Here is a 26,096-nt window from a genome sequence, read left to right on the forward strand (position 1 = left end):
CAAATCACTGGTTGTGCCACAATTGGTGGAAACAACTCCAAGTGTTTGAGTCACTTTTGCTATTCTTTAGAGTTGTTATAATACAGCCACATTGCAGAGGTTTTTCACATAAGCAGCTTCTTTAAAGGTCTTGCACACCTGTCGAAATAAGCAATTATTCAATTAACAATTAACTTGATAATTTCTATTCTTATGAATATTTTTTGAAGGGCAATTTTGTTTCCAGAGACTTCGTAATAATTTTTTTATGGTTTTGGTTATATGTGGCTTTTATTTCCTTTCATGAATTGCTTTTTGTGGTTGTATTTTATTTTGGATATTTAAAAGATCCCAGTGTGGAGTGTTCTTTACAAAGTTACAGCTTGTTAGTCTTTGAGAGGGTCAATTTGAAATATATTACTTGAAAATGGTTTCAAAATGACAATATTATTGTAATAACTTCTAGTTACAAAGTAGTTAAATTTTTGGATATTTCAGCCCACTATGCTGGTATTGCTTGTGAAATTCAACCACCAAAAGAACTACAATCCTCGTAATCTGTGATTCAATGAAACAGGACCAGGCTGGTTTGGATAGTCTCTCCCTTCAACAGGTGACATTCTAATTTAAAAACTGCATTTTGTATTTACTTTGGTTATCTTGACCTTGTTTGGTGTTGAAATTTGCTTGATGATCTGAAATGTTTAAGTGCAATACAACACTGACTACTTTTTCCCAGTCATGTCTGTAAACAGGCCTAAGCTTCACCTTATTTTTCTGTTTGTGCTTCTATGGATCTGGTGGTGGAGACATTTCTGCTGACGTATACTCTTTTTGATAAGATATTCTCTGTCTCATACACATCATTCAAAGGAGAAAAATTCACCAGTGTAGATAACATCTGAGCTTATTGTTATCAAACCGGGCTCATTGTTCACTTAGGACAGAGACACATTCTTCAACTTTAATACAGATTTATATATTTAGAAACTTAACTACTCGCCAATATACTGAGAATAGATTTTTGTATGAGCCCTTAAATACTGGGTAATGCATTAATAGCATTACATGCTCTATTTTGGTAGCTAAGTACTGCAATCTACCCAATTGCGTCAGCAATTGGCTCAAACAGTTTAAATGTGTTTCAGTGACTTCAATTGGGGTTGAGTTGGGTCTATTCTCCTGACATTTTTACCCTTCAAACACCAATAGATTTTTGTGCCAATTGTCATGCTGACTTTTCCCAACTAATGGAGAATTTGTTTGCCATAGGAAAAAAAAAAAGCTTATTTGCGTCTTCAGGTTACAATTAGATCCATGTGTGCACATAATCCAGTAGCAGAGATACCAACACCCAAAAATACCCCTGAATAAAGAGCCATATTTTATCATAAAATGATGAGTGTCATAAAAAATACACACTGATCAAATAAAAAGAGAAAGAATCAAAGTTGCCTGTTATCAGGAACTGCACGTTTACAGCAGCTACCTCTTGTATGCAATTATACGCCTCAACAATACTAAATATAGGCTGGTCGAAAGTTTTCTTAAGTGCAAATACAATGGTTTAACTTGTATCACATAAAAATAGCAAGCCAAAAGCTTCAATAAAACAGAAAAATCAATCATTTCTACAGCTTTGACAATAAATAAACATGTTTAGAAAATTGGATGCAAAATGCAGGATGCATCTATGCTTTCACATTGTTAAAGTCAAAATCTTAGCCTATCATCTGAACATTACAAGTGAAGTTTAGACTCAGCAGATTGGAGTTTTTAGCTGACAGGATTAATACCTGGTGCTATTTATAATCTATCTGCTCTGAGATTCAATGGGTATTGTATTCCTAAGTTATCGAGCTGTTGTTGCCTTTCTATGATCTTGAACCTGTCAGGCCATTCCGCACAACTGCTTCTCATAAGATATTTTCTCTTTCAAACTATCCACTTCAAACAGGAGGGATGATTAAGCATAAAATCCCTGCAGATCAGAAGCCTCTGAAATACACAGCCAAGTTCAAGGTCACTAAAATCCTCTTTTCTTTCCCCTCCATTCTGATATTTGAACTTGACTTGCTACCTGTGTGCATAAGAAACTGGATAAAGCACTGCCTAATTCTCCATAAAGTCTTCTTTCCCTCGTAGGTTCGTATTTCTTTGTCCGAAAAATAAAAACTAAATCTTGTAATTCAACATAATTTTGTATCATGTATAATATATAGAGAGCCTTCTGTATTGGTGCAATGGCAAAACTGTATCTTAGAAAGGATGCTGACCCCGCCATCCAGCGAAAGACTGGTCTGTTAACATTGCTTGGTTTACCGAGAGCAACCACAGTTGAGTGAGCAAGAAATATTTAAACCCGGTGAGTCATCCATCTCCTGCACCATGTTGAAAATAAACATAACCAGCAACCACAAATGAGCCACACGGCTAGAGTTTTTGTATTAAAATTGGATTAGTTCCGCATTAACCCTTTAATGTTTTCTGACTGTAGATATAGCAGAATTTAAACGTTTAGCTTAAAGAGTTAGTAGGGTGACTTCAGTACAGGAGGAGGGGGAAGGTAGTGTTACTGCATTTTTCAGTGAAACAAAAGATCGTAACCTTTGTGGTGCTGTAACGGCATGTGAAGCAGCTATTTTTAAAAGCTAATTACCGTGTATTGGGACGCAGAAACTGGTCTCCACCAGTCTTCTTGGCTGCTTTGGTTCAAGCCAAGCTACACAGTTAGCTAAGCCACCGGCGGCAGCCACAAAGAGCCCGCACAGCTGTACTTAATATCTCTGAACGAGCATAAGCTCCGTCTTACCTCCTTTTCACGCCGCAGTAGCGTTGTCCCAAGTCCGCTCCGTCAAAGCAATACCTGTGCTATCTGAAGGTGAACTGTGGCGCAAAGAGTTAGCGAGCTTTTCCCACTGTCAGGAGGAGATGCTCAGAGTCCTGCTCGGTGATGTTTGAAACGCTAGCTTTTCCCTTTCTAACGCTCAGTGCGAAAATACTACTTGGAGAATATCACCGTAAAGCTTCGAGAGAACGTGAAGTTACATTTTAATCAACTTAAACTTGACCATCAATTTACACAACGAACTGTATAAATTGATGCAAAAACAATTGTTTAAATGAAACGTACAAATCCCGCTGTTTTTGTTTTCAATAGTTGTGCGTAAAATTGGATATAACTATAAACATATGAAATAGTGAAAAAAACACTACCGCCCTCTAGTGGACATCTAACCTAACCACGGACTGTGCGCCTTTACAAAACCTTTACGGTTTGACGCCAAAATGGTTACACATGTTCTAGATATGCAAGAGAAAACGGCTACCGTCAAGGCGTTCGACATAAAATAAATTAACTAAAAATAAAATATATACCAAATAATTACATTTAACTGACCTAGTTTTAACTGTATTAAGTTCAGCTATCTTGTTTTGTCAAAAACATTTAGAAGTGGAGGTACAATAATGTTTTCAAATGTACCAACGCACCACATTTAATTCATTTGTAGCTATAATAACAACCAAACCTATTTGCTTCCAACAAAGATGCAACTTAAAACATGGCGGTGACGTTGACGTATGCCGTTCAACTTCTACTCTTTTATGTCTATAGAACGTACGACCAACGTAAAGGAGGAAAAAAAAATAACCAATCGTATTCTTGGAGGGGCGGGACAAATCCGAATATAACGGGACGTGTTCATTATTACTGCTGTGGACTATAATAATCTTAATAATATAACTGATAGGCAGTGACATTATTGTGATTATCTATATTTGAGGTGCAGAGAGACAAGAGGATGCTTGACAAAGAGTCGGGAATACACTAATGTAAGTCAACTAATGGATTAGCACAATGCTATTTGAGCTAGCCGAGAGCAACCCGTTGCTTACAATGAATGAAAAGCTTTAATTGAATACATATAGATTCAGTTTGTACTATATCAAATGAATATATTTTTCTAGCAAGACCGTAACTGACAGGCTTATTGTGGTAAAGGATTGATCCACTGTTCTTCTTAGTTTCATACAATTCTATTACAAGTAACAAGCGATTATCATCATTGATAAAGCAGTAGCGTTTTGCGTGTTTACCATGGATTCATTTTCTCCTCTGATGTGTGTCCGCATAGTGAGATGTCTCTGGCCCAGAGGGTGTTGTTGACCTGGGTCTTTACCCTGGTGTTCCTCATCATGCTGGTGCTCAAACTGGATGGGAAGGTATCCCGACCTCTCTTTGTGGTCGAACTATTTTACTGTTTTAATTTTAAATTCAACAAATAAAAAATAATTGTGGTGTGTATTTGTGTTCAATACCATCCATCCATTTTCTTTACACCCTTCTTCCCTAACGGGGTCGGGAGGGTTGCTGGTGCCTATCTCCAGCTGCGTTCCGGGCGAGAGGCGGGGTTCACCCTGGACAGGTCGCCAGTCTGTCGCAGGGCCACACAAAGACAAACAACAATTCACACACACACTCACACCTAGGGAGAATTTAGAGAGACCAATTAACCTGACAGTCATGTTTTTGGACTGTGGGAGGAAGCCGGAGAACCTGGAGAGAACCCACGCATGCACAGGGAGAACATGCAAACTCCATGCAGAAAGACCCCGGCTGGGAATCGAACCCAGGACCTTCTTGCTGCAAGGCAACAGCTCTACCAACTGCGCCACTGTGCAGCCCGTGATACAATACCTTCTGGTAGAATTACAGCTACAGGTATTTCACAGCTGGAGACTGAAGTGGTTGCAGTAGCTTAGACTTTCAGATGAACTCAGACCTAGACTTTGACTAGACCATTCTAGCATTAATATTCTTTGATCTAGACCCTATCCATCATTGTACTTCTGGTCTTATGTTTAAAGTTGGCCAGCTGGACGGTAAAACTCTACCTTTTTCTACTGAGACTAAATATTCACTTTTAATACAATAGTTCTATTTGTTTGAACTGGATTTTATTTTAGGGTATTAGAGTAAAGGAGCCTGAATACAAATGCGCACAACACTTTGTACTCATTGATTTTCCCTTTATTTCACAATTATTCAATACCTCAATCATGATCATCTCCTCTTCCTCATTCCAGGTGCAATGGAACTGGTTCCTCATCTTTCTCCCAGTCTGGGTCTTTGACGGCATCCTCATCCTCATGCTCGCCATCAAGATGGCGGGGCGCTGCAAACTTGGCTACGACCTGCGCAACGGCTCGTCGTCCCTGCGCCTACGCACCTGGTACTTGACCGCCATGCTGCTCAAACTGGGCTTCTGCCTGACGCTGTGCGCCAAGCTGGAGAAGCTGGCCGACGTGAAGCTGACGTTTGTCTGCATACCGCTGTGGACCATGCTGCTGGGAGCACTGGTGGAGCTGGGGCTGAATATTTGTCCTGAAAGGAGAGAGGCTTGAAGCAGTGTTCTCTCAACACACTTTCTGAGTAAGAGACCTGCCCTATAAAAGAAGCTGCTAGTTGGTCAATCAATCCCCAGAACTTCAATTCTTTAGTGAAGAGCAGCTGTTTGTTAATCTACTGTGAAGCCAACACTGAAGAAAAAAAAAATCTCATGATCAGTATTGTTTGTTTTCTTTTTTTTTAGTATTTAAATTGTTTACTTTGTAATTGTTATACTTGAGTTACATGTGCTTTGGCTGCGTTCCTCCACACTTCTTTCATTCCCCAGCTGGCAAATTGGGAGTTAGCTTAGCAGCTAGCACTCACCATCCTGTCATTTATCCTCTGGCTGCTCCTGGATTTCTACAAGCTCCCTTTTCTACTCTATAAGTAGTAATGTGTCTCAAACCGTCACTCTCTGTGCATGCAGAGTAAATCCAAATTAAACCCTTTATACCAGCAGTTTATTTGTGGTTTGGATCTCAGCCGAATTCATTCTTGCACCACTAATGTTTATTTTGTGCCAACAATTGCTCCAAACACTTTTTTTTCAGTATATACATATGTTTTTTTGCACTTTATTTGACAAAAAAAAAAAAGAGAGAAGAAAACAACACTGCTAAGACTGTATGCATGTGATGTAATTAATAAATGTCTGATTTCTATGACACTGGGTGTATTTTTTTGTTGCAGTTCATATTCATACTTAAGAATTTACAAATGTTGGAGACTCACTTATTAGGAGATAATAAAGCTGTTGGGGGGGAAAATCTAAACAAGACAATCTGAAATAGCCTGAGGAGGAGGCACACCGCCAGAAGAGTGGCTGCCCTTTAAAGGAAACTTCAGCTCATCTGACGTGCAGCCAGCACACTGCACTTGCAAAAGTTTGTCCAATATTAAACAACACTTAACTCGACAGAGGGATAATAACAGCAGCAGGAAATGATTCTCAGCAGGAAACTAAGTAGGGAGAAAATTTAGTTTTGAAGGGAACTTGAGCCAAAGCAAACCAGCACTGAATTATGTAGCCACAGCTTTAGAGTGTGTGTGTGTGTGTTGTCTGCCTGAATTATAGTGGTGGTCTTCGTGACGCAGACTGCAGGCAGCGAGTGGTTGCATAACAGCTGTAAAGAATGTACAGGCAGGTAAACAAAACACACAGGAGAAAAATAACTACTAAGCATGCATTTAAAAAAAAAAAAAATCTATTTGTATTCGTTAACATTATTATCTCTACAATGTTAAGTTGCTTCTATTCACGAATCTGTAAGACAAATATGAACTACAGCTGCCATTAATTTTCAGTACTTTTGTTTTTATTTCCATGTCTGGTTCAGTTTAATTCTCTTTCCTGAACAAAGCCAATGACAGACCTGTTAACTGCATTTCTGTCCCACGGAGAGTAAAAATGTTATTTCTCTTAGAACGGGACTATTTGTGATCACTTGTCATTCACTGTTCATTAACTGTGTGTGAACTGATACCAGCTGGCTTGTGCGATAATATTTTGTAAGCTTTATGGAGTTTCATGTGAACTTTGTTTTTATTAACATAATCTCATAAGCAGAGAACAGCGATATGTGTTTAAGGTCTTCTATCAGTAGGTCTTTTGCATTTTGCTTTTTTTATCACATTCTAGTGACGCTGGCAGATCTATTAGCATATAGCCAAGTCCAGCCTTTTGATTACTTTGCTCCTGTAATCAGACTAAATGCATCATTTTGTTACGATTTTAACTGAAATAGGATTTAATTGGATAAGAAATTGATTCTTTTTGTCTTAAGATGACAAATGAGGATTTCAAACGAGAGAACAGAAACGTACAAACAGTTTTCATACTTTGAACCTTTTATTAGCTAGGTTCATATTTAAAGTAGAAACCACACTACAAGTTTTTTTTCCTCTTTACAAAAACCTCTTATGTACACTACAGTGCTGACAGTTGAAATAACTAAAATGGAAAAAAAACAAAACACTGATATAAATAAATCCTGTGAAAACAATGGTAGCCCCTGAGGACATCTGTTTTCAACCAAAGGTTTTGTAACAATTGTACAAAAAAAAAGAAAAAAAAAAAAAAAAAGATCCTGTCATGTTTCTGTAACTTTTAGACCCAAAAAGCACAAAACGAGCTGCAGAGCGCCTTGCGACTGTTGATCAAGTTCTTCGTTATCGCCTTTATCTCCCCAGAGACGCACAGAGTAAGGTCGCTCAAATTGGGTCGTTTGAGGCAGAAAAGACGGAAAAAAGAAAAACCTAAGGCGCCATTCTTACATTTATCTGGATTTCTTGTCTGTGGCGAGACTTAAGAGGAACAATTCAAACCCTTCTTTGAGGGTGGCATCCTTCTAAGTCTTCCCTATTTGAAACGTAGATATTTACAGGCTTTTCAGCGGATGTGGGAACCCAATTTAAGGCGGTGCTCTTGTAGTTCAGAGAGAACTTCAACTGCGACTCATAAAAGGAAGAAACTCCCTGCACTGAGCGCCTCTGGACCACTGAGGAGTTCACAGTTAAGGACAGGCACTGGGGAAATGTTGAGGGCTACATTATCAAGAGGGCTGTACTCTAATATAGACAATGAAAATAATTTAAGAAAAGACACTGGTGACAAAGAAAAAAAAAAGCTGCTGTCATTGTTAAACTTCCGCAGATGTAGGCCGCACACAGGTCCCTTCAGTCTCTGGCTGACAAATAAAAATCTGAACACTGTGGCAAAAGTAGACGGGTAAACCGATACATAATGCTTTGGGGAGGAGCTCCAGACGGTTCCGTTGACGGTTATTTCCTTTGCAGGCAGAAGGAAATAAGTGTTTTGTAAGTGAACAGCTGCCCATATGGGAACTGTTCACCTGGCACGGGGCGGCAACAATTACTCCTGCTGCCACAAAAACATCATGTTGGTGATTACAGCTAAAAATCAAATCTTCGTATAAATTTGGCATTTATTACTTTAATACCTAGACAGAAAAGTCAAACCTCCAAAAAATTTGTCTTTTTCTTTTTCCATTCACTTTTGTTTATTTTGTCATTGCAAATAATTTACGGAAAAAGGCATCTGCCTTGTAACCGAGGCAGTATGCAGCAACAGGTGAGGGAGGGGAAGCAGTGTCTAACTATGTCCCATACAGCCAGAAAAGAAATGACTTGAACCATGGCAACACAACAACGGTGAATTTTAATGCAGCCGTTTAATCCTCGGTTGTACTCTGTTAACCGGCCCGTGCCTGGATTCGACCTCCTACGTCTCTGTATTGCTTTTTGAATTCAGTTTTCTAGCATCCAGACGTTTAAATGTTCAACGGGAGCAGCATAGCTGCAGAAACCTCAGTCGAAACGTTTAAGAATCGACAAGCGGTTTTTATTTTTTAGACGGATGGGTTTTCCTGAGACCGTCTTGGCTGCGGTTGAACCAACTCCTCAACCAAAACTCATCTAGACAGCCAGAAGACATTAAAAATGACATTAGCGCTCTGCCACCGAAGGCAAACGGTCTGACTTACAATTCACACGGAGCCTCCAGTTGAGTAGATAACATTCCTTTTCTTTAACCAACAAAACACTTGAAAAGTTTAGAAACATCTATTAATTGCACTCATCATTATTATGTTCCATTGTCCACTTAAAAACATGAGTAAAAATACAGACACAGGTTTCTGTTTGATATTTAGCGGGTTATTGCTCTAAACACAACATGGCGGAAAAGTCCAGCCAGTATCCGTGTCGACACAATAGAGGACGAAATGATGCAGTATCGTATCAACACACAACTGAATTAAATAAAACCCCCTGAAAATGGAAGCATTAGCTGCAAGTTTCATTAGAAAAACAGTTTAAAAAAAGCTCTTTTAAATAAATACGTTTTCTTCCTATGTCTGACGGTGGGTTCTGTTGGCTCCGAAAGGATGAAAACAGAACCGGACAACACACCTGCACGCCAGCGGCCTCATTTGAACCGGGACCTTGCATCATTCGGGGTTAAAAGCACTTTCTAAAAGCAACAGCTTCCTGCAAACGAAGTGAAATGTAAAACAGTTTTATACTTTCAAGCCTCAGTAAAATCTGAGCCGGTTTAGTGCGGCGGGGCGGGGCTTAAACGATGCCTTGCATGAGGATTCGCACCCACAAAGTTTTCTCACGTTAGACTCGTAAACCTCAGCGCATTCTACTGAGACTTTAAAGATTTTTTTTTTTTTTGAAACACAAAGTAGTGCATGATTGAAAATGGGAAGAAAATATGTGTTCTTATAAAGGTTTCGTCTGCAACCGTCGGCTCCGAAGCCACGACTGGCTCTTTGGAGTTTCCACAACGGCTCTTAGAAAGTTTGACTAAAAATGTAAAAAAAAAAAAAAAAATGCAAGTTTTAGCTGTTTTTCAGTTTCTTCCTGGAATAATTGCATTTCATTTCCACAACAGAATGAAACTAAAGTACCAGTCTTTTTTCTTAACTAGATCTATTTTTCTCATTTGCAGGCTGGAAACTAAAACTATGCAAATATTAACATCCAATACAAGAACATGAAGCCAGTATATTTTTGAAAACAAGTTTTGTTTTCTTTCGAGATAAATAAAAACAAAAAAAAACCCTCAACTAAAAATAGGAGTGAAACGGTTGCTCTTTAAAAAGTTACTTACAGTGGATAATTATCAAAAATTGTGTTATCTTTTTTCAAAAGGTAAGGTCATATTTGTAAATCTAGATCTGTTTTATTTAGCTGGACTGAGGGCAAAATTGGCTCTTTGGATGGTAAAAGTTGCATTAGAACAAAACTACCAAACAAAATGAGAGGGATTGAACTCCTCGTCCCCCACTGTAGGACACGGTGGCGGCAGCAACATGATGTGGGAATACTTTTCTTCATAAACAAACTCCAAAGGCCTTCCAGTTGTAATTGCAGCAAAAGGTGGCCTTAAAAAGTTTTAAAGTTGCGTAGCATTTTTCTTCCATTTCCAGATTACAAACATCTTCCTGTTGGTCCGTCCTATAAAATCCTGGCAAAATGCACTGAAGTTTACGGTTGTATGGTGACAAAATGAATAGTTGAGGGTATAAACTCTTATGAAAGGCACCGTGTTTTAGTCCCACTCTGCTCATTAACAAAAACAACAACAAAAAAAAAAAAAAACTTGACTTCCTCCCACCTCACTCCCTTTTTACAGCTTTACAACGGCACAACCAAAACAAAGCCTCCTACATGTACAGTTACTTAAATTTACCATTGGTATATACAAATCCTCCTATAAAATCTGCTTCTGCTCGTTGTCATGCCTTGGGGGGAGGGGGGAAGATGGAAGGGGAGGGCTGAGGCAAGGGGGGAGGCGGCGGGAAAGGGGGAGGGAGCGGAGGCGGCGTGGAGGACGGGGGAGGCGGAGCATGAGAGGAGGTAAACGACTGCGACAGAAGCAGCTGGGGCTGCACCGGTGCTGAGGTTTGGTACTGTGGCTGCAGTGGGTAAGAAGCGGGTGGCTGTGGGAGGAAGGACTGATGAGGGAGGAAGGGGTGAGAGGGGAAGCCGGGGTGCTGGGGGGGGAAGAAGGGTTTGGCGAACTGGTGGTGGTAGGAGAAATGAGGCGAGAGAGACTGGGGGGCGTTTGGCTGAGAGGGGGAGGAGGAGGGAGGGCTCATGAAGTAAGGCTGAGACTGTGTGGTGAGGCTGGGCGGGTGGGGGGGGTGCAGGTGGCCCAGGTGAACCGAATGGGGCGACGGCGCCTGACTGAGGAAGGAGTTCAGAGGGCGCTGCTCATGGGGACTGGAGACGGGTGTCTGGGGGAGGACGTGAGGCTGAAGGGGGGGGCGGAGAGGGGGAAAAGGAGGGGCGAGCATCTGCGGGAGGTGCTCGGGGGGGTACTGCTGCATGTACCCCCCTCGCCGTGTCACGTCTGGCGCCAGATGCTGCTGCACATCGACACAAGTCCTGGAGTCGGGATCCGAGCCGCGAGTCCTCGTCTCCGAATCGGAGGCGGTTTGTGTCCGTGTGTCCGCCGCCGGGCGGGTCCAACGCTCGGCCGGGGCGGAGCGAGTCTGTACGTCCGCAGCGGGTCTCCCCTGCGACGGTGTCCACAAGTCGGACGGCGTCGGCGTCCGGGCGGAGTCCTTCGTGCCGGAATCGTCGAGTTGCTCCGTATGGGAAGACGAAGGCAGATGGAGGGAAGAGGAGACTCTGGAAAGAGGAAGAGTTGTCACGAGAGCCTCTGCCGCAGACGTGGGACTCGTCAGAGAGGAAGAGGAAGCCGACGGAAACCGGGAGGTAGAAGACACAGTGTGCGAGGAAGTGAAGGCGACTCCCGAGGATGATGCGCGGGCGGAAGACTTGGAGCAACCGGAGCGTTTCTGAGGCAAGGAGGAAGACGCCGTCCTGCTGTCAGGGTGACCGGGGAGGTGAGGTTTAGCTGAGGCTTTGGATTTCACGTCCATATGAGGAGAAACAGGGGGAGGAAGATGAAGAGGAGAGGGTGATTTATTCTTGCAGGGAGGAGAAGTTGGAGCTACTACCTTCGCCTTTTGAGGAGGAGAAACCCAGTGAGGTTCTTCTTTCTTTCGCGTCGCCTCCTCTTCGTCTCTGCCGGCATCTGAGATATCATCCGAGGGTTGACACGACAGAAGACGATCATCGCCTTCTTCCTTTTTGTCAGCGAGTAACGTCCGTTTTTCTGCCACATCCACCTCCTCCTTTATCCTCTCCTTCTTCTCGCCACCCTGCTCCTCAGCCATCGCCGTCTCCTTCTCCTCCTTCAGCCCAGCTTTCTCCTCCTCCTCTCCCTTCTCCTCCTGGTGGTACTGCTGCAGGCGTACATGCCACGCCAGGCTGCAGACGGCCGACACCGTCTTGAACTGGTGGACCACGTTGCGGGGGATGAAGTAGATGTCGTCGTGGCAAAGCTGGATGCGGGCGTAGCGGATGCCCTCCCGCCGAAGCTGGTTCAGTTTGGCATCGTCCACCCACTGGACGCACTGCGGAGAGGACGAAGAGGACGATTAGAGCCGCAGTCGAAATAGACACGAAATGACTCCATGCTAAAAGAGGGGTAATTTAATCAGCAGCTGTTTATTTAAAATGTTTCAGTTTTACCCAGTCTCTATTTGTTGTTGTTGCAGCTTGAACTCTGACCTTAACCGAGGCGAGCAAAACATGCCGTTCCTTACATGTTGCTCTGGCTTTTTTGGTAACCTCCTGGGTTTGTGTGGCTTTTTTTTTATTATTCTCTCCTGGAATAATTTCCAGGAGAGGAAGGTTATTTCCAAGGTCATGTCTAGCTTCTAATCATCTAGCAGTAATCAAGCGTTTGTGTTTACGTGTGGTAAATCAGTTCAATTACGATTTAACAAGGTTATATTTACACATACAATCAGGTTGGTTTGCACAGCCTTTTCCTGTCGAACTGAGAAATTATCATTTAAGAACAGATTTTTGTATTCAGTGGATTATGTTTGATATTTAAATGAGTTGGGTGATCTGAAACATTTAAATGTGACAGTAAAGCAAGAACAAAATAAAACTGTTTGGTTTTATAATAAGGCATAAAAGCAAACATGCATTTCAACAAAACTGAAACAAATGATTTGCATTTTTGCTTGACGATGAGTTGCTTTTCCTGAACTCTTATTTGTGTTTGCAATGGTTTATTTTTGATTATTGAAGGCTTGTTTGTTTTGTTGCCTTTTTCTGCACAAGTCATTGAAGTTTAGCTTAGTGAGCTTTTTTCTGGGAAAAATACGACACGTCTGGAAAGCCACAAATCAAAGTAGCAAACATCTGGTTATGTCTGATATCAACTTTCCATCTCATTCAGTCTATTTTTAACCACTGGAACCGTTCAACATGATTATGAAAGTCTCCTCAAAGTATCAAAGAGAAGATGAGAACACTTTTTCCACCAGATGGCAGCATTGGTCCTCTGTTTGAGTTGCGTATCATCAACACTGCCAGCAGTACGTTCTGTGTCTATCTGGAGATGCTGCTGTGTGGTTATTTATTTGCGGTTGTGTGTAAATGAACACCTGAGACAGCGGCGGTTCGTACAAGTCCAACTGCAGCCTCTCGACGACGTAAGGGAAATCCCCAGCATGGAAACAAACAACGTCTTTGGTTACATGAGGCGGCTCCGACCTGAAAATAAAGCAGAGAGGGTAGGTGGAGGAAAACCGAGCGATTACACTCTATCTGTCATGGAGTGAGTTGTGTAAACATTGAGCATGTGTCTCCTGTGGGCAAACTGCCATTAAAGGACGCAGATTTTTTTCTTCTTCTACCTTTCTACAGTGCAGACAGCCTTCAGCACTCCCACGGCCGCCGTGGTCTGACGCTCGAAGCCCTGGCCGATGTGATCGGCGTGGGCGCGGGTCCGGTCCTCGAACAGAATCTCCCTGGGCTCGCTGGTCCGGGGCATCGACTGGAGCAGATTCTTTACCTCGTTAGTGGAGCTAAGAAAGAAAGAAAAAAAAAAAAACCCAAACAAACACAGTTTTGAGTCTGCTTCCCCGAAGTGAAATTTTAAGGTAAGAGTGACTAAAAGAGAGTGGGATGATCTTTGCTGTCTGCTATTTTAAAACAACAAAAACTAAAAATTTTCAGGCGATAGAGGAAACACAGATAGAGTGTAGGTATGTGTGTCAGTGTGTTTGATTTCAAACGGTGTGAAATAAGATAATAAATAACAATGCATTATTGATTAATATCTCTTGATTTATATCTAGAGTGTCCATAAGTTAAATACTAAAAGCCACACTTAACCATATTTAGTTGCTTTTGGATACAGAATATACATATATAGAGCATCATCAAAAAGTTACTTTATCTCAGTGATTAAATTAAGAAGTGAAGCTTGTAAATATACAACTTTATTACTGTTTATGATTTTGGCTTACAGCCAACTAAAAAAAAAAAAAAATTTTTTTTAATCGCACTGTGTGTGATGTATCTCTTTTAATTCATTTCTTTTTAAATTCACATTAAAGTAAGTTACCTCTTGGGAGATATTTTAATTTGTTGAGCTGCACCATTAAATTATTTGATCTTTAATCAACAGAACTGCTGCTGGTTATTTTTAATTCTGTCCACACAAAACCCTTCAGTGTTAAAACTTTACAACTGAAAACTTATTTTATTATTAACTATTAACCTGCAGGCAACAAAAACAGCCGAATTCTATTAACTGTTGGGTGTGATATTATAAGATCAAAGGCAAACGAATGTAATAGGAAAAAAAACACAATAACACTTTGCAAAAATAAATAAAGGGTAATGCATCCTCTTAGTTAATGAAAATAAATAAATCACTTAATATAGAGTAATAACAGGGAACCAGTAGTATAATCTGCTTTACTTATAACATTCACATTACCGATAAGGTAAGGCACAAAAAAAAAAAAGCAGAATGTGTACAGTGTGTTTACACTGGATTTCGCGGCATAAACCCCCGAGAACCTGAAGAGTAAAAGCACAGAAACGAGCCACACCGCCGAACAATAGAAGTACTGCAGTCAGCTCCCCGCTAGATCAGCGACTCACACCAGAGCTGCATTCAGGTTCAAACGGGAGGCTGAACACGCATGCAGGAAATCTGCAAGAATCCTTCAAGAGCGCAACACACGGCGCACGCGCACGCACGGACCAAAGAACAGCTAGACTATCGCGCTGTGCTCATTCATTCGGAGATAAGAAGAAAGATGCATGAGCCGGTGGAGAACGACGGGAAGAAAAAAAAAAAAAGAAGAAGAAAAAAACTGAGATGGAGGAAAATATTGCAGAGCAGAGGGGCAGATGAAGGCGAACACACACAGCTCTGAGTGTGTGTGTGTGTGTGTGTGTGTGTGCTGACTGCAGCCTGGCAGTAATAAATGTAAAAGAAGAAAAGCTGATAAGGGAAGCAGCCGGGAAGGACTGCAGAGGAAAAAAAACCCAAAAAAACATTTAACTTAGATCCTAAAATACCCTCTGCAAGTGAGGTCCTGTATTTTGTTTCCATGCATGGGAGTGTGTCGCCGTCAGGATGCATTTATGATTATTTATGGCCAGATTACGTGGGGATCAAGGGAAGAAAGGAGTACACGAGGTACAACCGAGAGCGGTGTAACAGTGTGGAGATGAAGAAGAGGAGAAGGAGGGTGGGGGGGCGGGGGGGGGGGAGAATCACAAGATAAGGTGATATGGAATATAGTAGAAACGAGCAAGAAAGGGAGTTGGAGTCAAATCCAAGAAAAATCTTTATGTATCCCATTTTATTCCCAACAAGTTTATTAGCTGAGAAAAACAAATCTGCCTGCATTTTTGTTAAATATTACTGTTACTCAACAACACTTTTGTCCTGATTGTATTTTATTTTATAAAATGAAGCTATAAGCAGAGTAGAAAATAGAGAATGGGCATATATTGTTCAAAAACGTACGATTGTTTACGTTCTTGTGTGGACCGAAGAATCCTCGTTATCTTTACCACCTGCTGGTTTCACTTTTCATTTGGCTTAAAAAGAAGGTTTCAAAGTTCTTCATTCATATGAAAAAAAAAAAAAAAGAAGTAAAATGTTGCTTTCATTCATGGATATAAACTGAAGAAAAAGTTACCAGTTACAACTGTGGTGTAATTTCCACCAGTAGTATTAAAAAGATTGAAACAAGTTAAAGTTCATTTTTGTCAATAAGATCAGACAGAAGACAGTAGAAGTAAATTAGGGATAATTTTCTTCAGACTAAATACACTTCAGGGTTGTTCAAAAGTGTGCATGTATAGAATCCATTGCAGTTAAAGTTAGTAGAAAATAAAAGATCGGACTATTTTAAACTTATGACTGAATTAAAATGTTAAATAAATCCAACCAATTCTTTTACAATTTCCTTCCAAATCTATCCATCCAAAAAGTTTTCTGCTTTAAGAGACATCCATCAGGTTTATTACACAAGTTTTATTAACAATATCTTTACAATTTATGTGTATATTGGAGAAAATGTTAAATTCATTCTATTGTTTTTATATGTTGTTATTTTACCTTCAGTTATCCACATATTCTCACTGGCAGGGTCTTATTCTGAAACGCTATACTTAAACAGAGATATTTTAACAATGCTGTAATAACATCAATATTGAAAAAGACTGCGGCTGCCGTTACCGTCCAAGAATGCAGTCAGGATGCCCCTTCACTGAAAGCCAAGGTATTTGGGTTTATTTTCAAAGCGTGTCGCTATAATAAACTCAGATTCTCAGACGGAGCGAATCAGCGCTGTCAAAAATGCTCCAAGTCTTGACCTTTTCACCGAAACCACCAACCGAACAGCATGAGAGCCCATGAAAGCGATGCGGTCGCTTCCTTCAAAGCAACGTCTAGAGAAACAGCAGCCAAGGACTAACTGCGAACATGATCACGTTCACATCTTTCTCTGCACCCTACCACTTTCTAATATTACTTTCTTTTCTAAAGTAGTTTTTTTTTTTTCTTACGTCTCTTTTTCTATAAGCGCCGACAGACATAAACAACAGCGGCTGCATACTGATGACATTTCCAACATATGAGCTTTAGCATGTGCTACCTGGGTCCCTGAAAACACCTGCATAATAACTCTGCTATAAATCAACTTAAAAGCAGGAAGAAGGGGGTCAAGAGGATGAAGCTGGAAAAAAAGATGGTAGAGGAAACAGAGAGATAGCGCTGATGTTTACAAGTCGCAGGAGGACAAGGACAGAAAGGAGAACGAGACGGGGAGCGTGGAGGAAATAAAAGAAAAGAGTGGATGTCAGTTCTTAACAGAAATTAATGAAAATTCATACTTTCTTGGTGGAAAGAGATAATGCGATATTATTTTCGAAGGCAATATCCACATATTGGATTGTACAGCTTCATGTACAATGTATACAGTGCTTTATTAGCAGACAATATTTTCAGCACGTTTAAGTGGCTGCCATGAAAAACAAAAATAAAACTGAAGAATGAGGTGAAACAAATTGGGCTCAGCAGGAATGAGTGCAGTGTGTGTGTGCGTGTGTGTGTGTGTGTGTGTGTGTGTGTTGCCCCGCTGTTTGCCACCCAGCCACGAGACGCAGAGTCTGATGCAACGATGATCTCATCGGAGCGGTGAGCGGTGTCACACACGCAAACGCTCGCTGGTTTCTGCCGGTCTCGCTCGCAGACGCTGCGCGTTCGAGACGCGAGCAACGGCGACACAGGCGAGTGGAGAGGGTAATTGCCTCATACAGCCCCGCTCGACAACAACAGAGCTTCACGCCGTTCCCACGGCTGATGCTTGAAATTGGTAAGTGTTTGATATAAATGTGTGTGTGTGACGTGTGTGTTTTTTTTATGATAAGTGCGCACAAGCACCGTCGAGAGCAACAGAAGAGAGTCAACAAGGTAGAAACAATGCATCTCGGGATTATTGCAAGGGTTTCCAGCTGGACTCACCGCTTTCTTTTAAAAGGAGACTTTGGTATATCGGCTACAGGTATCATCTGTTCTCCTGGTCTGACCCACATTATTGGACCGTCGTCGCTCTTTGTTGGACTCATGTTTCTTAGGCTGGAAAGTGTTCCCCATGGAAGAGTCCGCTGCATTTAAACAGGCAGGAGAAAGCAATGAGGAACACCAAAGCAACAAGTAGCAAATATTTTAGTAATAGATTCATCTATCAAAAGTTGGCATATTCTGCGTATTTCTCAATGGACCACTTTAGTCTCTTTTAAATATTACAATATTAAAAATACATTATGATATGCATGTAGACAAATAAATCAGTTCCTTTTTTAAATAAGAAAAACTTTTTTATTGCCTAAAATGCAATAACATCATTTCTTTAGAGAATTTGAACCGGGTGAAATTAAAACTTTGCCACTTGACAAGTTTTGGGTAAAAAATACTTACAAACAAAGAGGTTTTTTTTATTTTAATTTGATCTTAAATCCAAATTGCATGGTTTTGGCTTAATATCTGGTTTGAGTATGTTGTTCTTTCATGAAGTTACATTTTTTTTGAGTCTCTCCAGGTAACAATTAATTGATTACTAAACAAGTTGACGATTTTTTTTCAATAATCAATTCATCACAATTAATCGCTTCAGCCCTCATTAAGACGTTTTCCCACTGTTCATCAGCTCTTTCAACAGTCTTCTCTTCTATTCGGCCAATGTGAAACTGAATGTGAAAATCTTTTGATTGGTTTTCAAAAAAACAAGACTGATAGAGAAAATCCCAAAACACTTGGCCTGTTTGGAAAGCAACATCACCCTGAAACCAGTGTTCCCACACTGAAACATGGGAGTAGCAGCATCATGCTGAGGGGACGCTTTCCATTGCTATGAACAAATGCTAAAAACAATGAATCATTTCCCTTCCACTTCATTCTGCACTACGGTGTGTTGATCTATCACTTTAAATCCTAACAAGACAAATAAACGTCTGGTTTTAATGCGACAAAAGGCATTCTGCCAGTATTTTAACAAGGTGACATCTGGAACAATTCTTCATCTGAAGTGTATAATTAAACAAAATCAAGTGCGACTCTCATCCACTTAAGGGTTTTAATCTATCACAAGGTTTAAGTCCTCTGATGCAATCCAAGATAGAAAAAAAAACCTTCTAAATGTTTTGAGCCGGTCTCAATCCTTCTGTCACTTTTCAAAGCTCAATCCATTTGTCTGCTGAGCTGCTGTTTTGGATCACTGCCACGCGTCTGCTGCAGCAGCCTCACCTTCAGGAAGGGGGACTCCTCCAGCAAGCTGAGGAACTCTGGGAAATAATCCCCGACCTCTTCATCCACGGCTCCCACCAGACTGATCTGTCTCATGGCTCCGGCTCTGTACGTACCGTGGCTGTAAGTTCTCTTCACCTGATTTAGGAGAAAGAAGCAGACATGTTCGAGACTTGACTTTGCTTTTTAGGGCGGAAGCAGGTGGTAAACGTACAATTACGAGTATAAATTAAAATTCAAATCAAACTGCTGTACGTATTTGTCTTTCAATAGAAGAGAGATGCTTTTTTTCCCCCTTTAAATGCCTAATTTTTCAAGGGATTCTCACACACAACACTGATCCACAGCTAAATACAACGTTTCCAGAGCTACCAAACCACGAGCAATGTTTATTCTTTATTCCAGTGAGTTTCAGGGGAACAAACACCGGATGCAGTAAAGTCTGAACTGGAGAGAAACAAATCTACATGGAAGCTGTGAAATCATCGCTGGGTGTCAGAATAGACACTGTATGTGTGAGTGCCGGCGGATTTACTTTTCCGTTTCTGCTCCACTGATGTGACTCAGACGGTTTGGGGCTTTTCACTTGGCTGACGGAGCACTGCGCGTGTGTGACAGTGAATCTACCCGTCTCTCACAGCTCTGGCCCCTCAACAGTCCCTCTGTGTGTGCATGCCAGTGCAGTACGTGCAGCATGTGGCCTGCACGCTGTACTCTTGGCTTATTTTGGATGCGGGTGGAGTGAGTGCGTGTGAGTGTGTGTGCGTGCGGGCTAGCCAAATCCTTGGCTGCGCGCCTTCAGTGAGTCACCACTTGACAACGAGGCAGAGATGGAGGTGGAGAGGAGTCAGGATACCCACAAGAGGAAGAAACAGGTGGAGGGAAGTGGGGAGGAAAAAGAGAGAGAGAGAGAGAGAGAGAGGCTAGAGGGTGACATCACCACAGCACAGTGAGTGCAGACAGAACATGGACAAAAAGGAAAACAAATCGAAATACATAAAGAGCCTTGAAAAAACAAAATCTCCTCGATCTTTTCAGGATTTTGTCACTTTATAACCACAAGCTAATTGCATTTTGTATTTTTGTTTTAAGGAAAAACATATTCTGTAAAGTGAGGCATTATTTGATGTCCTCTTTTTGCTTTGGTGCCCCTAAATACGATACTGGACATCTTATGGGCCATATGGCTCAACTAATTGCTTATTAAATGACCTATGGGACTGGAGATATGCAATTAGAATTGTATCATGATATTTTGAGGTACTATTGTGTTAACAATAGAAAATATGATAAAAACACTTATTTCATTATTTGGTAACTGCATGGATGTCACATAGAGCCACAAACAATTAAAGTTCTTGAAAAAACACTTTCTTTATACAACTAAACTGCACACAGTAACTGCATTTAATTATATTTTCTAATGTACTGATATTTACTGATGCTCCCCTGTAACAAATAATTGGGAAAATAGTTAAAAATGTAATTTCTGGTTCATTTGACTAAAGTGTCTGGTTCATTTGGTGAGGTGTGAATGCACAACCAACTCTGGACCAAAAATCGAACTCAAGGTCTTTGTTCAGTTTCCTGATGCGGTTCGAATGCATGATGTGGATGCAAACAGATCAGAGACCGCTCAAAAAGCAGGAGGTGGACTATATTATTTCAGGGCATTCTGGGTAAATACAACCAAAACAAATGCTTGAATCCAGCGCAGGCAGAGAAAACGGCTTGTGGCCTTTTACCAAAAACAAAAGAGAAATCTGATGTCACTATTATCGTTTACATTTCGTGAAGAAGGAAGTAGAGCTCAGGATCTTCTTCGGAGATTTTCGTGTTTGTTCCTTCAGTGGTTCTTGGTTTAGCGCCACCACAGGCGAGGGAGTGAACAAGTTTTTCTAAACTGCACTGGCTGAAAAGTGCAACAAATGTCGCAATTTTGGGATTTTCGGGAAACGCCCTTCATCTGGGTTTAAATCCAGCTGTTCTCTGAAAGCCTCAGAGAGGTTTGTTGACGGCAATTAGTGAACAAACAGAATCATGAAGACCAACAATAGCCCAAAATTTGAACATCTCAGAGGAGGCTAATCATGTCAGGTTTGGTTAAAAGCAGAAAAAGAAAATGTTAAATAGGTAATAAGAGTATAAAGTCTAACCTGGAGAAACACTTGAGGAGAAAGTGCTTGACAGCTGCCAGGAGCATCTCTGGGCAGAGTGCCGGATCCAAAAGAGCATTGAGTACATGTAGCCTCCACTCTGCAGGTGTTTTCCACATTACTATTTACCAACGGATCTAACGGTGTGTGTAATTTATAAACAAGCTAAATATAAAACTATCTGACTCATTCTGTTTGAGAGGCAAAAAGCAACATGGCTACATGTCGTGCTTCTCCCACTTCATTAGATCTGTGTCCCAACACTGAAGACGATGTATGCCAGAGGCTTGGAAGATTCCCACCCATCCACCCACAACTTTAAAAAGTGCCACTGAGTCAATGACCCAAATATGTTTGTGCACACATGGATCCATCACAACATCCACAAATGACTTCCGCAGTGTCACAGTGTGCGTTTGTGAGTGGATGCATTTATCTGTGCGCCTGGTTTTAATTAGCCCCGCTCACGAGCATCTATTTGTCTGTGTTTGTGTGTTTACATGTGCATAATTTAACAGTTGAATAAGCCCCGTGTCGATTGCAAGAGCGGCATTAGGAAACACTATCCAGGCCTCAAATAAACAGAAGCGTTTTACAGTCTGCGGTTGGCTCGCAGCTCGGGTCTATATTAAGAGGAGGAAAACAGAAGGAAAAGGGAAATGCGGCAGACTTCCTCTTGAGTAGTTATCAACGAGGTTCTCCGGTTCATCGCCTCTGTTTACGTGCGCGCTCAGACACCGTCTACTCTGCGTTCGACTCGTCTCATTTTCTCCATTGTCCTGGTCTCGTCTCTCCATCAGCCCCTCCTTCCATTTCCTTCATAAACCTCTGATCCCTGCTGGAAAGTTAAACTGCTCTCCTGCTCGTTAATTCTGCACCAACTTCCCTCGCCTTTAATCAACTCATCCTGGCTGAGTTTACGCTAGGCCATCGTCTCACTACTCTAGCTGACCTTTCAGGAACCTATGTGTCTGCCTGCGTCTCCCTCTTCCTCGGGTCTCAGCGTCTCTCTGTCTCAGTCATTAGGCCCGGCCCGTCTCTTGACTGCTAAGTCTATTAATCCATTACTGTGCCTGCGTCACAACAAAGCTTCAGGCTGCTGACTGGGGGCCTCACACACAACTGGACACACTTTTGGATCGTAATCTCTCCCCTGGCTATCTTCAAAGTGAAACAGATGAACGTAAAACCTTAAATAGACATAAACAGTGATGTAACACTTAAGAAAATAAACGACTTATTGTTTTGCCTGTAAAGCAAAAAAAAAAAAAGAAAAAAAGAAAAGATGGTGAACATACTTTTAGTTTTCACTTAGATCAAAAACAGTGCTGTCCTCTTAGGCCAGGGAGCTATGGACTGAAAGTAAAAAATGTTTTTATACCAGATCTGATTTTAATAATTTTCTCTTGCTTTCTTTTCTCAAAAATAAATAAATAAATAAATAAAAATTACACATGACAGGAACTAATTTTAAAAAGCGCTTTTATTTCACTCATCCCTTCTGTGATTTGGATGACAGCCTGGCTACAAGAACTTTTGCTTAATTATGAAAATATTAGCAGACTAAAGACGCAATGCACAAGAAGAGCACCTTAAAGAAATCACTTTAATTAGAAAAAAAGATAGGATAATTAGTTTTATTTTTTAATTCGTGTTGGCGTTTGTCATAAAATTACTACTTCATTCTCTCAGTATTGCTCTATCACCATATTATCTCAAATTAAAATCAAATGTGAATAAGCTTAATCATGCAATAAGTCATTAGAAAACATGACTCGCCATCATCCTTCTGCCACTTCCTGTTGTTTTCTTCATCATTTTTGCATCCATTTGTTAACCAGGCGACGTGTGATGAGGAAAAAAAGCGTTTCCATAGTGGTTTTGTGAAATACACAAATTTCGCAACAGCCGAAAAACAACCGCCGCAAAAACATTTTAATCAAGAGACGTGAATTTTCGGTTTCCGTCAAGCAAATTTATTTTCGTACATCTGCATGTCCAGTGGAAACACTGCGACTGTTGGCAGGCTGAGCAACAATTTATAACTTATAACTGACATAAAGGACGCTTGAAAATTACAGTAAAATTGCTAAAATGTCATCCATAACGTTATTAGAATGGTTGTAAAATGTCGTTTTAGCAGCAGGTTTTCTGAGTCATTGCTTTACCATTAGTAGCTGCTAGATAGTCAATTTGGTTGCATACATTTTTTGAATTCACCACACTTACATGTGTACAATGTGAGGTGATGATTATCCCACCTTGAAAAGGTTGCACTGTGTTCCTGCTCGCTTGTCACCTGATGTTGTGACAACATTCCTGCTACCTGTGACTGAACAAGAGACCAAATTACTTCTTAGTACAGCCACATCATGTATCGACTGCTGGGCTCTGCCTACCATGAGAAAATGGAGAGCTGTAATCTTCTATAATCCTTCCCAGCAGTGAAAATGGCTTCAGTCAGGTACTAAATTAAAAAAAAAACAACAACAAAAAACACCCGACACTAACTTCGGCTCCTGCCCGCTTTCACAATTTGAACATTGCAAATAAACCCAGAGCTCTTGAAGCCAAAGTGAAAAAACCTGCACAAGCAGCTTCTGCCTCTCCCTATTTCTCCTTTTATTCCTTCCTTTCTGCCCTCACACCATATAAAAGGCAGCAGTGCAGTCATTCATGGCTGGAACACAGAGCTGCTACACAACTGAGCAGAATCGTGGCGCACGGGGATAAAAGAGACACTGAAAGACTAACAGAGTGAGGCACACAATAAAAGAGAAAGAAAGGGAGAGAAAAATGTGCCTGATACACCATTAATCCATGTGTGTGTGGGTATGTTATCAGTATGCATGCTCACAGCTGTGTGTATGTGCAGACTGTATATCTACATCCCAAGGTCACTGCTGAGAGGTACGAGGGAGGGAAAAAAATTAACAAGGCCAGCGGACAATGATGTTAGCCCCGCAGGGAACATTACTCTGAGAAAACAGGCAAGGGGTTTAGTTAGATTATATCAAATGCAGAGAATTAATTCTGGGGCTTTCCTTTAAAATGTGCAAATTACAATTTTTTATTTTTTTTTTTAATGCAGGGAAGCTCCAAAGAAAGGCAAAAAAATAAAATAAAATAAAACCTTTAGGTTATTTTTTTTCAGTTCCAGTAAACCCAAAGGGAGTGTTGCAGAAAGAAAAAGCCCCTCACACGCCCCCTGCAGCATTCACACGCTTCCACTGAAAAAGAGCAGGCAGGTTCTTACTACCGACCCACTCAGGAGGTCTGAGGCAACAAAAGGCTTTTCATTAGTAAACTGTGGGCCTGAGACGAGTCGAAATGAAGAGGTGTATCTGTGTCACCGGGCTCTGGAGACCATCCGGATCAGCAACACACACACACACGCAGACACGCACACACGCAGACACACACACACACGCAGACACGTTCCTCCCTTTAGCCAGTCGTTCTCTAACGGTTTCCCTCACCAGGTTTCAGACTATCAGCTGCTGCAGCGCTCAAGCGTTTTAAGTAGTGAAGATGAAAAACACCTTTTTTCTTTTTTTTTTTTTTAAAGTGGTTTCTGACTCCCAGCCTGACGTGTTGTGAACCGCTGCTACCTGCATTACGGCTTTCATCTCTCACAGCCTGGTAACGCCACTTCTCATTTTCTACCATCACTTGTATTTTCTTCTGTCTTTCTATGTTTTTTTATTATTATTTATTTTTTTTTTTAAATGACCATTTGTTACTTTTGAATTTAATTTCTTTAGAAAGGCACAGATGAAAGCGGGTATTTACATACGCTGCATAAAAAGCCTCTTCATGTTTAATATTAATAATAATTTACCTAAATCAGTAAAGCTATCTAAGGTCAGACAGAAAGAAAAAAGGTTTTCAGTTCTCATTTAAATTGTATCTTGATAGCTCTGACATAAAAACTGTGTCGAAATGTGTATTGTGTTAAAGTTTTCACATTGTTGTTATACCAAACATGCTGAACAGATGGAAGCAGATGTTTTAACCAGATGCTTAGAAACACAACCATACAACTCTATCAAGCAGTTAAACGACAAATTTATTCATTCATTTATTAATCACTTAATAAATTACTCCATAGGCAATATGCATATAGAGTAACTATATGGCTAGATGTAGTACTTTGAGACGTTTCTTATTTTTCCTGTTCATTCAGGGTGTAGGAATACTGGATGGAAGACAGTTAAGCATTTTAACCTTTTAACCTGGCTACAAGAATTTTTACTTGATTATAAAAATATAGTCATATTAGCAGGCTAAAGACGCAATGCACAAGAAAAACACCTTAAAAAATATGTCTGGAAACTGAGAATATTTGCAGCCTTTAGGCAACTTTTTACATTCTCTACAGAACACCAACAGTTTTAGTAACGCTACCCATGCTAACAGCTAATATTAGAAGAATTACTGCTCAACGTGCAAACTCTAGTTTTTTGGAATTGATAGTTTGGTCATAGCAGCAAAGATGGAAATATTATTTTGAATGCTACGTTTAAAGGTTTGTGTGTTATTAACAACGAAGATATTACAGAATCATTAAAAAGCAAACAAACAACTGATCGAATATCGGCCATAAAATTCTGATTGATGCATTTTCACAAACCAATAGAGAGATTCATAAAGAACTTGCACCAAAAGAGCCCCGCTCAAATACTTATCTTCTAAAATAAACCATTGCATGGCAGACAGGCTATTCCAAAATACAAAAGCATACTTAACAAATAAATCATGGACAATGTGCTCCAGTTGAAGTTCACATATTACTGTATCCTGCCATTATAATTCCAATAATCTGTACAACACTGATCACAGCTTAAACTGCTCAGTATTTTAGGTTCACATCTTGTGCCTCGAGAGGGAAACCACA

The 26,096-nt window shown here is 40.7% G+C and overlaps 3 protein-coding genes and 1 long non-coding RNA gene across 10 annotated transcripts in view; 2 read left to right on the forward strand and 2 right to left on the reverse strand.

Moving 5' to 3' along the window:
• The window catches only part of LOC122826745 (protein PHTF2-like), a 42,098-nt gene extending 38,547 nt beyond the window's left edge, over window positions 1-3,551 (reverse strand). For 3 of the 7 annotated variants that reach the window (XM_044108973.1, XM_044108968.1, XM_044108969.1), the window contains exon 1: window positions 2,792-3,537. The gene's annotated coding sequence lies outside the window, so the exon portion shown is untranslated. Of the gene's footprint in view, window positions 1-2,638; window positions 2,734-2,791 lie in introns of those variants that run through there. The other 4 variants (XM_044108974.1, XM_044108972.1, XM_044108970.1 and 1 more) reach the window with 3 other exon arrangements.
• An 88-nt stretch (window positions 3,552-3,639) lies between these two features.
• LOC122826746 (transmembrane protein 60-like) lies at window positions 3,640-6,517 on the forward strand. The gene is made up of 3 exons (XM_044108975.1): window positions 3,640-3,813; window positions 4,116-4,203; window positions 5,068-6,517. Exons 2-3 carry the CDS (start codon window positions 4,120-4,122, stop codon window positions 5,383-5,385), a joined length of 402 nt encoding a protein of 133 aa, XP_043964910.1. The 5' UTR covers window positions 3,640-3,813; window positions 4,116-4,119; the 3' UTR covers window positions 5,386-6,517.
• Window positions 6,518-9,819: 3,302 nt separating this feature from the next.
• LOC122826743 (lysine-specific demethylase RSBN1L-like) overlaps window positions 9,820-26,096 on the reverse strand; it is a 29,170-nt gene continuing 12,893 nt past the window's right edge. Inside the window, exons 5-9 of the mRNA XM_044108962.1 lie at window positions 19,044-19,181; window positions 17,763-17,905; window positions 13,624-13,794; window positions 13,372-13,480; window positions 9,820-12,324 (exon numbers count right to left, since the gene is read on the reverse strand). Coding sequence (XP_043964897.1) covers window positions 10,636-12,324; window positions 13,372-13,480; window positions 13,624-13,794; window positions 17,763-17,905; window positions 19,044-19,181 — 2,250 coding nt within the window. The 3' untranslated portion in view covers window positions 9,820-10,635. The remainder of the gene's footprint in view (window positions 12,325-13,371; window positions 13,481-13,623; window positions 13,795-17,762; window positions 17,906-19,043; window positions 19,182-26,096) is intronic.
• On the forward strand, window positions 13,383-14,042 carry LOC122826747. The gene is made up of 2 exons (XR_006369859.1): window positions 13,383-13,500; window positions 13,634-14,042. It is a non-coding gene; the product is annotated as an uncharacterized LOC122826747 (long non-coding RNA).

This window comes from Gambusia affinis, linkage group LG23, assembly GCF_019740435.1.
Source record: "Gambusia affinis linkage group LG23, SWU_Gaff_1.0, whole genome shotgun sequence".
NCBI classification, from domain to species: domain Eukaryota; kingdom Metazoa; phylum Chordata; class Actinopteri; order Cyprinodontiformes; family Poeciliidae; genus Gambusia; species Gambusia affinis.

What these genes read in the sequence shown, in the direction of transcription:
- LOC122826746 (XM_044108975.1), top strand. Translation starts at nt 4,120, where the DNA reads ATGTCTCTGGCCCAGAGGGTGTTGTTGACCTGGGTCTTTACCCTGGTG. An exon ending in TGCTCAAACTGGATGGGAAG is followed by an intron (nt 4,204 to 5,067) that starts GTATCCCGACCT and finishes TCCTCATTCCAG; the next exon opens with GTGCAATGGAACTGGTTCCT.